General features: G+C 43.8%; 1 protein-coding gene across 1 annotated transcript in view; it reads left to right on the top strand.

Moving 5' to 3' along the window:
* Window positions 1–13,419, top strand: part of BACE2 (beta-secretase 2) — a 50,499-nt gene extending 37,080 nt beyond the window's left edge. Inside the window, exons 6-9 of the mRNA XM_050983419.1 lie at window positions 1,769–1,870; window positions 5,214–5,363; window positions 6,578–6,746; window positions 12,689–13,419. Coding sequence (XP_050839376.1) covers window positions 1,769–1,870; window positions 5,214–5,363; window positions 6,578–6,746; window positions 12,689–12,942 — 675 coding nt within the window. The 3' untranslated portion in view covers window positions 12,943–13,419. The remainder of the gene's footprint in view (window positions 1–1,768; window positions 1,871–5,213; window positions 5,364–6,577; window positions 6,747–12,688) is intronic.
* The last annotated feature ends 1,310 nt before the right edge of the window (window positions 13,420–14,729 follow it).

Here is a 14,729-nt window from a genome sequence, read left to right as displayed (position 1 = left end):
GTCAGGAAAGTTTCCTGCAATTGTTGCTCTTTTCTGAGCCAGGGGTTGCTCTCACTGGTGCAGAAGGATCAAGGAGACCTTCCCACAGAAATTCCAGAGAAGTTCAGAGGAAGAGCAGTAAAACAGGAGCACACAATGAAAGCTGGGCTGGTTGGGAGCTGGCAGAGGATGCATGATTCACTCTAGGATGAGGAGCTATGTGTCCTCTCTCCTCTCTGTTGTTTCATAGGAAATGGAACATTTTTTCACAGCCTTCACCAGGGACTGCTCCTTTCCTTGCCAGGGAAAAGCTGTCCCTTGCTCCAGGGCTGGGAATGTGTCCAGAGCTCCAGCACAGCTGTGACCCTGGGTCTGGCAGCCAGGGCTGGGAGAAGTCTTGAGCTGCCAGAAGTGCCCTTTGCACTGGTAAATATTAACCAGGAAAGCCAAGAAGGCAAAACCAGGTGCTCAATCCCCATGTGAGCAATCCCACTACTCCCAGATTTTTCCACAGGTTTATATTAGTGGGCAACCCTTTTAACTGCTTTCCCCCCCACCAAGGGTGGCATTCCAGGATGGCAGTGATTGTGTAATTTGTGGTACAGTTCTGTTAAAATGGACTCCAAAGGCCTTGCCATTTCTTTCCACTCCTTAGAAGTATTTCCAAGTGTGTAATAAATGATTTCCTGTTTGCTTTTCTGTCAACTCTGTATGGCAGCCCCATAGCAACTCTTTCAGAAAATGTGGAAATAACTGTCAAGAGTTACTTTTTCTGACTTTTTTGGTGGGTTTTATTTTTGTCACTGCCCTAAAGGGACTCCATGTGACTTGATAACATCCAAACCAGTGTATTTAAAATTCACTTGCTGTTTGACCTCTTCCTAAGTAGCTTAGGCTGTATATCATCCTGTGTCTCATGATTATGCCATAAACATGTCACAGCTCAGTTATATTAATCCTGCTGCCTAAGCTGGCAGCAAAAGTAGTTAATGCAAATAGCTGCCACTGCTACTTGCCTTTTTTTCCCCCCAACAGTTAATCATAGTTTTTAAGGAGTTCATGAAAAAAAGATTTATCCTTTTAAAAGTTTATACCTCATTGACTGTATCTGAAGTTTGCTGAAATCTCTTAATTTTAGGAACTTTTAGTTTTTGTGCAGATTTTAAGGCAGCAAGAACAAACTTCAAGTTTCTTTGTACTTGGCTTTTTTTGTGTTTTAGGGGTTTTCAGCAGACAAGGGATAAAGGTGTGACATTTGTACTCTTGAGCCAGTACAGACATGTAATGAGGCCTAATTTTTTCTGCTTATTCTTATATTAGATATGTCAGCCAATAAAACAGGCTGCTGTGTTTAAACTAGAGTTCTCATGCTAGCAGAGATCTTGATTCAGGGCTTGGAAGCTGCATCAGAGTATTTAACACCTCTCTACTGAATATTAAAATGCTTTTGCCCCCTCTGAGAGGGGCCAGAATTCCCTTTTTTACAGCAGTGAGGCCGTTTGCACCAGCTGTGGTGACACAGTAATTTCCTGACCACTGCAGATAAACCCACTCTTGTGTCTAGGCTGATAGTATCTTGCTTTTTTTTTTTTTTCCTCTCAGATTTCACTGGAATTGAAACTGGAATTGAAGCTGTCAGCTGGAGAGAGCTGCTGACAAGTATGACATGCAGCTCTGGGAAGGCAGCTGCCAAAAAGGAGCAGCTTTGTTCTGCTCAGGAGACAGTGGGATCTGCATTACAGGAACTACAGCTTACAACTTCTCTCTCTTTTTTCTCTCCCCTGCCCAGTACAATGCTGATAAAGCCATAGTAGACAGTGGAACCACTCTGCTTCGACTGCCAGAGAAAGTCTTCAGTGCTGTGGTGCAGGCAATAGCTCGCACATCCCTGGTAAGAAAATGCCATAAAACCTGCTCAGAAATGTGAAATTCCTCTTCAAGGATCACAGGGTCTTTGAAAGGGGTGCAACCTCTGCTGCCTGCCTTGCAAGTCATGGGTTTTGCACCTGAGAGGAGCAGAACCTTCCCTGGTCTAGCCCTGTTAATAAGGGAGAAATGACTGATGGCCTTTGATGGAAAGGGAGAGGTGGAAAAAGAAGGGAGGAGGGAAAAGGGGGGGCCACAAGTGCAGACAAGAAGTGTGAGTAGGGAAATGCATCAGAAATAGGGCAGAAATGGTGTCTTTTATTCTAAGCATTTCAGAAACACAGACATAATCCCTGTTGCTCTGATTCAAAGTATTAAGAGTGCAAAACTCAGTCTTTTCATTCAAAACAGAGTGTTTATAAAGTAGGAGAACCTGCTGCTGCAAGCAGTTCCTTTCCAAGTATAATTCTTAGTGCTGTCTAGAATAAATGCCATTCATTAGGATTATTCATATCAATAAAGCTGCTTTTGACCTTCATGATTGAATTATTTATGTTCAAAAGCATCTTTCTTTGGGAACAGAGTGGGCTTTAGAAGTAGGGCCCAGGGATGGTGGAGTTCTCTGTGTGCAGAGTGGCTGAAGCAGCATTTTCTGGTCAATAAAAACTATTCATAAATTTTTGTTCAATACAAGGAACAGCACCAAGAAGGTTAAAGAGGAAGAATATTTCAGTGTGAACAAACTTGATATTTTTGTCATGGACTCACAATCAGCCAGTGGCTGTTGATGCAAATCACAGGAAACACAGTAAAGCAGCTGCCCCAAAGACAGTGTTGGCCTGTGTGCTGATAATTCAAGACTGAAATCCTTTTTCCTGCTTGATGGAGAGCAGAGATCTGGCATGAAGTGTCCTTCACTGCCTGCAGATGTCCAGTATCTGAAATAAATGTACCAGTTACGAGTTCTTCTCTTTGCACAACACTTCAGTGTTGCTGGAATAATTTCAGTCCGTGGGGGGAGAACTGAAAGAAGCCAGCCCAGGAGCTCTTGTAATGTCACCCTGGGGATAAGGAATCCTCCTGGGGAGTGGTCACAGTGATCCACACTCCCCTCTGATGCTGGTCAGGACATTTGAACTGGGCCCTTCCACCTCACAAGGAAACAGTGGACAGATCAATAAGGTATTAGAGGGGAACCATTCACTCTGCCTAATTTTTTTTTTTCCTGTTCCAATTAAAAATGCATAAAGTAGTTTTTTTTCTGAGTTCTTTTTAACCTCTAAGACCCCTTTCCCTCCACACAGCCCAGAATTTACTCTGACAGCTCTAAACAAAGGAGGTAGTCTACTAAATAAGAAAAGTAGTTACAGGGTGCAGGGATGGGAGTCCAGCTGTGTAGGAGCAATGTCAGGAAAATGGATATTTTCAGCAATTGTACTGCAGCTCTGGGCTTCTAGCAGGAGATGTACCACTGGAAGAAAAAAAAAAAAAAATCATCTGCTGTAGTCAGACACACTTTTCTGACCACAGGTGAGCCAGGTTAACAAGTTCCTGCTCCTCATAGCTTGTGATGAGCACCCCAGCCTGGTGTTATTTCCCCCTCAGACAAACTGGGATAACTGTGTGTGACACATTGCTTTATTCAGTTCAGTTTGAAAACAAGGCTGTGATCTCTGGGCTATTTCATGGTGCAGATGGTTTTTAAACTTAAATTATTTGGACTGAAGGTTTTCAGGGAGCAGCCATTATGATGCAGTTTGGTGTTGAAGGGTGGTGATTTTGGCAGATGGGCAGAGATGAGCCAGGGAGGGGGGACACCAACTGCACCTCGCTGAGAAGTCAGGACAGCAGAAATGTTCAGTTAAAAAGCTGAACCAAGGAAGGCTCAGATAATCCTAAAATCTTTATTTTAATAGCCTTTTGGGGAACATGCACTCAAATCTCCCACATGCATTGCTGCAGTGTGCAGAAGGAAGGGAAAGAAATGCAGTGCATTAAGCAGTCATTCTGGGAAATCAAAGCAGGCAATTAAAACAGAGCACTTTGTAGGCTTGGCCTGACCTGGCTGGGTGGTGCAATTTTTCTCAGATCTGCTTTTCAAGACTAAATGGAAAGAGAGGAGAGCTGTGTTTCTCAGCAGGTTTGGCCTGGGACTCAGCTGTGAGGGAAGAGTGTTCTGCCCCATGCCAAGGGATGCACTTCAGCAGGAGCTGAGAGTTCAGGGTAAATGGCCTGTTCATGGTGGGAAATCTCCTTGTTGACATGAGTCTGTGCTTGTTGAGGCCCAAGAACAGAGCAGAGCTCCTGGAAATGGGAAGAAGCCTCTGTGCAGCCCTAACAAACACTTCATTGGCAGGGGTGGCAATGGGTGAGTGCCTGTCACCTGTAAAATGCCATATTTGAATGAATGAGCTGATGCTTACAGAATAACCCATTACCACAGATAAATTCGAATGAGGAGAGTGCAGAGGCTGGGTTCCATCTTTTTCCTTCACCCAGATGGGAGCCTTTGGCTGTGCAGCCTCAGATCAAGCTCCTCCCTTCTGCTGCTTTGTGGGGGAACAAGAACCAGCCAAAGAAATGCAGTAAAATGAGGAAGGATTTTGCTCAGATCTGGCAGCAGGTCAGCTTCAGGGAGCAGGAACATTGAGCAAGATGTTTGTCTTAGCCAAACAATCTCTGTAGGGGTTGGCTTTTTGTTTTGTTAGCTCCATGGATATGTTACAAAATACTGTTAGTCAGTTTTATTTCAGAAGCATGTCAGGTTGTATTGGCAGGGAGTGACAGGGCTTCAAAAGAGACAGAGGGTGTGTTTCTTTCCATTACAGCAAACCTTGATTCCCTCAGATGCCAGGAGATTTTTGGCTTAGCCCTTGGCTTCAAAGCTCTGAAGCTGAGTAAGGAGCTGTAGGTGCACGAGGAAGGGAGGTGACCTCATTATCTCATGATACATTCACGTGGTTTGTGTTTTGGTTTATGTTTTTTATAAAATGTAAAATGCAAAACCATTGGTGTTTGGTCAGAGGGGAGGAAGGGAGGCAGAAGAATCCCAGTGTGGAAGTGATTGCTCAGGGAGGCCACGTGTTCACTGCAGTAGAGGAAATAATGGGACAAAAATGGGGAGGGAAGGGGGAGCTAAACTTGCTTCTGCCTCTTCCCCCTTCTCCAGGTCATGCTGGGTCATGACACACCTCAGTCTGGGTGTTGGGGTTTGGGTTTCTGGTCCTTAAAGAAGCAGCTCAGATTTGTGTTCTTGAATTTCTCCATGGAAATGAAAGAAGTATCAAATAGTGGTAGTGATTCACAAAAATCTATCAAGATGGCTGTAACCTCTAAGTGTAATTTTGTTTGTTTGGTTTGTTTTACAGATACAGGAATTCTCTTCTGAATTCTGGACTGGTACACAGCTTGCATGCTGGGATAGGAGTGAAAAACCCTGGTCCTTATTTCCCAAACTCTCCATTTACCTGAGGGATGAAAACTCCAGTAGGTCGTTTCGGATCTCTATCCTACCACAGGTCTCAACCTTCTTTGTTTATTCATTTACTATTGTGAAGCACATGCTCTTAAAAAATAAGAGCTATTTTTAGCAGTAACAGGGAACTGGCTTATTGCATGCAAGGGAAACCTTTCTTAATCAAATCTTAAAAACCAATTTTTAAATAGGGAAAATAATAAACTTGTCAAACCTAAAAGCAAAAAATAAAGGGACAAAGCACAGTTTCCCTCTCAGTGCAGTCCATCTAGTTGGGAATTATTTTTTTTTCAATTTTTCTGGAAGAAACAGGCAAGATTCTGTTTTGTTTTCATGAGCTTTGGCCACATCAGATGTCAATACAGAATGTCTCTGCTCATTTTGATCTTCTCGTTTGGGGAAGAGAATTGATTTGTTTCTCATGGCATTTTGAGTTGGAGCACTTCTCCTGAATATGAAAATCTTGGCAATGACCCTTTGTGAGCTCTTCACCAGTTTCTGTAACTCTGCTGGTTTATCCTTTATTAATATTCCATCCATACCATTATATTTAGAATATAATGTGCCACTTTTGTTTTTCCTCTCTGGCTTCTCCTCCCACTGTAAGTTGCAGTACAGGCTGGTATTGTCTAACATTACTAATACATTCTTTTACCTCAAGGGACAGGCAGGAGCAAAGGAAAGAATGAACCTATTAAGTACATTTTAACTTGAAATATAGTAAAGCCTTATGATAAGCTTTTTCTGTATTGATCATGTAGCCTGGCAATCATTCATCTTCCCCGGGGAGACAGGGGGTGAAATGTGACTTGAATTTATAAAATCTAGAACCTTGAAGCTGGCACTGAATGCTCTCTGAATCAACTCCATCCTAATAATTCTTTTAATCACTAATTATTCTCTAATTGGAGTTCATCTCCCAGGTGCTGCCTCAGCCATCCTTCCCTTATGGAAAATATGGTAAAAAGTGAGAATTTGCTGTTGACCTGCATGTAGTGACTGACTGTGTTCAAACTCATTTTAGAATCCACAAGCTTTACCTCTTTACCTGCCTGTTAGCTTTGACCAGTTTAAATCATGTACAAAAATCTGTTTGCCCCTATCCATTCTCCATTTCCAGTGGAATTTACATGCCTGAACTATAAAAATGAAAAAGCCTGAACTTCTTCCTGCTGTGAGGTGTTGCTTTTATACTTTGGCTTTAATTTTATTTTTATAATATATATAATATATTTTTTTAATTTTTCCTTTTAACAGCTTTACATTCAACCCATCCTTGTGATAGGAGATAATTTGCAGTGCTACAGATTCGGCATCTCCTCCTCCACAAACGCCCTGGTCATTGGTGCTACAGTCATGGAAGGATTTTATGTCATCTTTGACAGAGCCCAGAGGAGAGTGGGCTTTGCAGTGAGTCCCTGTGCAGGTAAGAGGAGAATTTCTCAGGATTTGGGGAGTGAGGAGAATCAGAGGAACACGTTTGCCACTCATCTGTTGGCAGAAAGTGTGGGTACTCCTGCAGTGTGAAGGGTGTGCTTTAAAGAAATTCCACGTTATTCACATTTCAAAGGAAGGGAAAAAAGAAAAGAAAAGCCAAAACTGTATTGTAACATCTTTTGGCCTGAAGTGAATCAGGCTCAGCTCTGGGTATCTGTTCTTCCCTGTCACAGAGATGATCTCTCTGGGACATCTGTCTGTGTGTGCATTTTCCCCAACAGTTACATCAGACGAGTCCCTGTTTTTAATGCAGCTTCATGTTGGGCTGGTTCCTGCTCTGAGCTGTGCATAAATGGATTCTTCAACCAACTCTTCAAGTGTGCAGTGAAAGTGCCTTACTCACACTTTTCTCTTCATGTAAATTGAGCCTGTTCAGCCCCTCAGAAACTGGCAAAGAAGGAGCTGAGATGAAAATGGGACTCACATTAAGACTCTGTAGTGTTTGTGTTAATTCTAAACAATTACCTTTCTCATTGTAAGCTGAAAGCCATTAATGTATTAACTAGCTGCTGAGGAGATGTGAGGAATCATCATTTCTGGCTGATTTTACTGTGCTGGTTAACTGTCATGGTTTCTCTTTTCTCACCAAGGGTAGCTAAAACCCAAAAGCTTTGGGGTTTCCTCCCCTTGTCTTTCAGACATTGCTTTGACATCACAAGAACCTCCCAGTGGGAGAGGAGGGAAAGGATGTGCACCCAAATTCAGATCTCTGTCCCAAACAGGAATGGTCTGTGTCCTGAAAGACACTGTCTCACCTGGGGTTTGCATGAGAAAAGGACTGGAACTGGCAGTGCTTCTTTAAGGTCTTAGAGAAGGTAAAGGTAGTTAGGACTGGAGTGCTTAATGCAATCATAGAGGGGGAAAACAGAGATACTGGCTGGCTGAGCTGTAGCTTTAGGGCAGTTGTAAAGCTTGGTGGTTTTTTTTTTTTTTTCTTTTCTTTTTCTTTTTTTCTTTTTAAAATCTCTCCATTGTTAACAAGCTCAGACTTGTTGGCCTTGAGCTTGCTCCCAGAGAAAATCTGGCTATTGGTATGAGCTGCTTTATGGACACTTCTGTGAGGTGCCAGGCAGTGATGAAGGACATGTTTTGAATGCATCTGGCAGGAGAGTGGGACTGGACAAATGCTGCAGGCCAGGTTTTCCTGCCTTTCATTCCTCCTGGTGCCTCCTGACTGCAGCTGAAGCAAGAGTGGAGCTGCCTCCTGCCCCTGTCCTGCTGCAGCCATCAGTGGGGGGAGGAAAGGGCATCAGACAGAACCCATGGACCATGCATGGTCAGCAGGGGACACAAGGCAGCTGCTGTGCATTAGAACTGCTTTGCCAGCCCTTCTTTGGTGAGAAAAATAATCTGAGAACCACAATAACAACACCTTGGTGTTAGTACTGCTACCTGCAAGCACAGTTTGACCACTTCACATAGTTCTGCCAGAGAGGAAGAACTGAGGCTGCTGAACAGAGCTGCCACTGGAACTTCCACGAGCTTGGCCATGTGATCACACCCAGCTGGTGCTCCAAGCCATTTCCTCTGGTCTCCTCATCCATGTTTTCTGCACATGTCTCAGCAGCATCACAGGAACTCGGCTTCCTGAGGAATCAGCTGAGACGAGATGCACGGAGCTGCCAGATTCCACTCACATGAGGCAGATGACATTTTGCTGGATTGTGCCAGTTACACTGAGTTTCACTCCTTCTCAGCTTGTGGTTTCCATATTTAACAGCACTTTGATGAGAGAGCCACGGCTGTGAGTGCAGGATGAGGGATGGAGCTTCCATCCCTCATCCAGGCCAGCCCTGCCCTCCACAGCAACTGTGTTAATAGCATTTATTTGGAGCCTTCTAGGCAGCTCCTGGGCATAAATTAAACTGAATTACTGGTGGCTCCAATCCTAGGAACAGAGGAATGTTAAAGACCGTTCAGTGTGGCTTTGCAATGGCTTTTGCTTTCTTAGTGTGAACGTTAAATTAAATCAAATTGATTTTGTAAGGTGTTAGAGCTGTGCGTGATGAATACACAAATTATGGGAACAGGACTAAAAACCTTAATTTCATTGAACCTCCAGGTTACTTTTCAGACTTGGCTAGAGATGAGAACTGGCTTTTCCCACTCTATTCCTTGGACCATTTTCATTCTCCAGGATGTACCAAGAATGAGGAAAGTTAAAAAGTTGCAAGAACCTCTTCCACTGTAGCAGGAAATTTGCCTTTTTCTCATTACATTAAACCTTTTAAGACTTATTCAGACAAATAATTTTGAGTTGCCTGTTGATAGCCCTGGTGTTTGCAGGATGACTAGAACAGGTTTGTGGATCAGGTCCCTTCTTGAGACAGGATGTTCAGATCAACGAGATGGTTTTAGTGAAGCAACCTGGAAATGTTCAAGGCCAGGTTGGATGGGGCTTTGAACAATCTGGTCTAATGGAAAGTTCCCTGCCCATGGCAAGGGGTTTAAACTAGATCATCTTTAAGGTCCCTTTCCAAGCAAAGAAAAAAAAACTCAGGAAAAAATAAATAGCCCTGTGGGCAAAGAATTGGGGTTTTGGTAGGCCCTAAGCTGAATGCAAGCCAAGGTAAGTGAAAATGAAATTACATAACAAAGAGCAACATCTACCAGGGGCATTCAGGAACATTGGACACGAGGAGTTTTTTCTTCACCAGGTGGGTGGCACAGCACTGAAACAGGGTCCCCATCCTCAGGGTTTTACAAGGCTTGGCTGGATAAACCTGCAGCAGAACTGATCTATTGATGCTGATGCTCTGAGTAGGATCCTGGTCTAGGTGACTTCCAGGATCCCCTTTCAAGCTGTACTTTGCAATTCTATGATGAATTTGATCTAATTCCAGGTTTACTGCTTTTGTAACCACCCAAGTGGGTGAGCTAGCATGTGCTGAGTTCTACACAAATGTTAGAAAATAGCATTTTTCCAGAGGCACCCTTTTTTGTCCTGTAATTGTCAACCATGAAGAAAATCTCATTTATTCAAGGTTATACAAGTACTGTAGTTAGGTACCAGCAGATATTCTAAAATAATACATCAAAATCCTCTAATTCAGTTAATGTGTAATGTGCTGAGTGTGTGACTGTTAGTTTATGTTCAGGGCTTCTTTGAACAATTTAGGCAAATTTCCTCTCAATTTCTCTGGGGGTGGAAGAGTGTGAGGGAAAACTTTTTTCCCTTTTGGAGGGAAGAAAGCAGAGGCTGTGCTGCTATCAAGCATTCTCAAAATGCAATTTAAAATGTCAGCCACTATGGCAACAGATTTGTGTTGTCTTCTTTAATAGGAGTAATTATTGTGCTGGAGCCAAATAATGAGTAATTAGAGAATTTTTATTTTCAAAGTTATTTCCAAGGTAGAAAATTGTACTGCTTTTTCTTTCCCCCCCACTTCTTCAAAATACAACTAAGTAATGATATTTAGGCCTTGCATTTGAAATTGGTGTTAAATGTGGTTGAGTTTGGTGTTGCTGCAGAGCTTCACAGAGACAAACCAATGGTGTGAGGGGGTGAGATGTCCAGAAGAAATAATTGCATAAGAAATAATCCTGGTGCAATCCTGGGGCTCTGGACAAAAAGGATTTCTGCCACAGACCTTCTAGGCAGAATTTTTACCATCCAATGGGTTTGGGGAGTGGGTGTTTGGGTATTCACCAGTGCCAGGGTCCTCGTGGGTGCAGCCTTAGGTGCCCCCAGTTTGCTCTCACAGCATATTCCTGCTCAAGGAGTCTTCCCACACTTAGGGGTGGAGAAAGGGCTGGTTCAGATGAGTGATTCCACAGAAAACTCCTTGTTTGGGCATTTTTGTTTGTTGTGAAGGTTGGTCTCCCATCTGATCTGTGAGTTGCAGCCTCCCATTCCCTCCACCAACACGAATGGGGCTGTGAGGGACAGGAGTGAGGGTGCAGGATTACCCCTTTCAACACCAGCCCACAAGTGAATTGAATTAAATCTAACAAAACCTAAATCTTAAAATAATACAAGGTCTTGTGAGGTCAGGCATGAATGACGACCAAAATCTATGCAGCTAAAGCAACCAACCTATTCTACTTTTTTTAAAAACCTGAAGAACCTTAAAGGTCACCTTTGCAAAATCCAGGCTCCCTTCTTCCTTCCAAGGGGGTAGTTTATGGTAATCTCTTTAAATGTGGTTTCAGCAGTTGTGACTAAGATATGTGAAAATAAGAGATGCAGTTTTTAGTAGATGGGATCACTTCCAATCAGGCAAGAGTGTGCCTGTATGTAAAATGTGTGAGAAATAGGACAGTTAGAACTGGGGCCCTCATGAAAAAATTATTCAGATGTGCCATGGAAGTGGCTGACTAGAAAAGTAAATTATGACTGCTTCTTGCCTTAACTTTATCATCATTTGTTGAGTTGCTGGGTTAGTTCTCCTGGCCCAGCACCATTGCTCCTTCATGTCCCTGTTCCTCACTCCTGACAGTGACCTTCCTCTCCTCCACTCCCCTTTTGTGGACATCTGTCACCCAGTTCTCCTGCCTCACCTCCCCTTCCTTCTGGATTTTCATCCACAAGAGGGTCTGTGCTGCTTTCCACACTGCACCTTGTGTTTAGCAGAAAGCCCTTTCAGGTATCTGTGAAGCTGATGAACCTTTCTGCTCCTCCCTAAGACAGCAGACACAGAAGAGCAAAGATTCACCTGAGGTGCTTTTCCAATTGTTGGAAATTCCAGAAACAAGCAAAAAACTGCCCAGGCCCTGTCCTACACCAGGGTGGATGTTGTAGGATATTTAAATGGATATTTTTGAAAGATCAGTGCAGAGGTAAAAAAGTGATCCAGTTTGGGCTTTGACTGATTGGTTTGGGCTTTGACTGATTGAAATGCCTGTTCTGTGCTAGACGGCCTGTGGAGATGTGGGAGAGTCACAGTCTCCTTATGCTTCAGAGTCCTTTTTATAAACACAGGATTCTTGTGTTTTGTCTTGGTTTGAACAGCCAGGTGTCTGCTGAGGAAGGCAGGAGCCTCCCTTGAAATGGAAAATGTAAACCCTCTCCCTCTGAATTATTGTAATTTTGAAATGAAAAGGCTCTCAGGCAAAGATATGGGAATAGGAATAACAGTTCTTTATTAAGGAAGAAAATAAAATAAAAATGCAGTGATACAAACCAACACTGCCAGAGTCAGAGCATGCCCTGTGCCCTGTGTGTCAGGGTGGTGGCACAGTCCCATCCCAGGGGGGCTCAGGGTGGTGGCACAGTCCCATCCCAGGGGGGCTCAGGCTGGTGGCACAGTCCCATCCCAGGATGGCTCAGGGTGGTGGCACAGTCCCATCCCAGGGGGGCTCAGGGTGGTGGCACAGTCCCATCCCAGGGGGGCTCAGCCCTCCTGCAGTGCCAGCTGTGGCTCTGCTGGAGCAGGGATCCTGCACAAGGGGGGAGTTTTCCTCTGCAGCTCCAGGGCTGCTGGAGATGGGCCTGCTCTCCCTCTGGGAATGCAGGGCAGCAGAAAGCTGCTCCTCTGGGAATGCAGGGGGCAAAGGCTGCTGGGCTGTTCCCAGGGCAGATTGGATCCAGGTAGGAATGCTTGGCTCCTCCCCTGGGCGGAGCATCTCCCATGGGATGGTGGAATTTGATCAGCCCTGCAGGGACACTCCCTGGCCATGGACAGCAGAGATCTCCTGGAGGGAGGATGGGCTGTGGGAGAGATAAAGAACAAACTGCCCCAGGAACAGCAGAGAACTGCCCCACATATAGGACAGAATACACGCACCCATTTCCAACCTAAGACACGTTTTTATTGCAATGAGAGACGTGTTAAAACTTGAGTATGTTGAGATATGTGATGACAGAGGGAGAGGGATGTGCTTTTTAATGATGTCTGCAGACCTGATCCTTTCCTTTCTGTGGCTCCCCAGAAGCTGACGGCGCGCCCGTCTCTGAGATCGAGGGCCCTTTCACCACAGCAGACGTGGCCAGCAACTGCGTCTCCAGCGTGTCCTTCCACGAGCCCGTGCTCTGGATCGCCTCCTACGCCCTGATGAGCCTGTGTGGGATCATCCTGCTGGTGCTGATTGTGCTGCTGCTCATCCCCCCCCGCTGCCAGCACCGCTACACGGACAACGACGTGGTCAACGACGAGTCCTCCCTGGTGCGCCACCGCTGGAAATGAGAGGCTGGAGCCCAAAAACAGACTTAAAAACAGGACCAAGGACAAAGAGCTCTGCCAAGGGGAAGAAGCCAATGCCTCCTCAGTCCCTCCTACGTTCCTAGAAAACGCTGTTGAAAATCCTACCAAATCCCCTGCATCGTGACTTTTATAGCTTTATTTTCTAACACCGGTTCTGAACCAAAGCACTGTTAACCACCTCTGAAGTGCTACGGTACTGGATTTGCTACTGCAGTACAATGAGCCTTTATGCTCTCTACAGTACCTTCTTTAAAAAAAAAAAAAGGAAAAAAGTTTAAAAAAAAAGATAAAAAACCACACCATGATGTTCTTCCACTGTCTGAACAAAATTGTCCATCTCTCTTTCACAAAAAAAAAGGAGCTGTCAGTATTTTCTAACTAATCGAGCCCTGACTGTAGAAAAAGAGAAAAAAAAATCTTTCTTATTAATTGCATTAAATGAATACTGCTTTCTGTTTACATCAGTTTATTTTGAAACTGTGCTTATGGTTTGGGGGAGGGAGAAAAGTCAGACTTAAGCAGCAGAGTGAAAGCAAGGGAGATCAAGAAGAAATGTTGTTTTGTGGTTTCTTTCCCTCAAATCACTGCTGCCACTTGAGAGGGTCACCCTCCCTGAGAGCTGTAATAAAATAGTCCAAGGTGGTGAAAACTGGGAAACAAACTTGTTCAGCCTTAGAGTAAAACAAGACTACCTCTCTTAATTTACAAGGATGCTACCACTGGTGAGTGTGTGGATTAGAACTGGTCTTGAAGCACAAAGATGCTCCATACAACCAAATGGAACTACTTGGCTTTGAATTTTTTGGAATTTTATAAAAATCAATACTTCATGACTTTCCACTTTGGTGCACCAAAAAAAAAAAAAAAGGAACCCTTCAGTTTCCCTCTCTTGTCTGGGGTTTTGTTGTTTTTTTCTGAGTTTGGTATTTAGAAAAGGCTGATCTGCATATGTATGGACAGACAAGACAGCAAGGTCTGTGTTCAGCTGTATTTCTAGAGAGAGTGTAACAGAAAGAAAACAAAATAAGAATGACAACTTTTTTGCTTGTTTTAATTTGGCTGAGCTCAGCAACCTAGAAATTCAAAGGAGAAGCTCCTGTCTTTATGGACAGGCTGTGAAGTGAAAGTTTTATGCTGCCTTGTTTTTCAGCTTGAGGTGTTCAGTTTGGCATCAATCAAATGAAAAGTGTGTGTGTGTGTCCTGCCTGGCTGAAAACAAACACTTGGTGGGACTGGAAACAATGGTGGGAGAGAGCAGGGAAGGGTGTATTTGACCTGGCTTCCATTCTGCAAGTGCAGATCATCATGCTGAGGTCAGAATGAGGTGTTTTCTTTGCAGATAGGACAATTTTTCTTTTCTCTAGTTGCAGGCTTTTCTGTAACACTGGCCTAAGTGTTTGGATTGGAAAGAGTGCAAGGCTGAGGATTTTTTTGTACATTTAAAAAAAGGAAAAAATATTCCTTTTCATTTTGATAGCAGAGCAGTTTGTATATCTGTATGGGAAATGAGGAAATTTTAAAAAAGGCTTAGCTCTGAATTTCTCAATCCCTTGCCTAGACAATTTTCTGCCCAAAATCCCTTCATATAGCTCTGTGATTCACACTGCCTCTGCATCTGACTCTGCATGGAATAAGGAAAGATTTTTATTTTTTTTTCAGTAAGGTGCATTTACAGAGGTGCACATCATGTGTGTGAAAATAAAACACTGTGGGTTTTGGGGTTTTTTTTAACTAACTTATGTCTTTCATGTCATAACTGGAAGTGCCTG

Source organism: Serinus canaria, chromosome 1 (genome assembly GCF_022539315.1).
Source record: "Serinus canaria isolate serCan28SL12 chromosome 1, serCan2020, whole genome shotgun sequence".
In the NCBI taxonomy this organism is placed as follows: domain Eukaryota; kingdom Metazoa; phylum Chordata; class Aves; order Passeriformes; family Fringillidae; genus Serinus; species Serinus canaria.
This window is presented reverse-complemented; position numbering and strand designations above follow the sequence as displayed.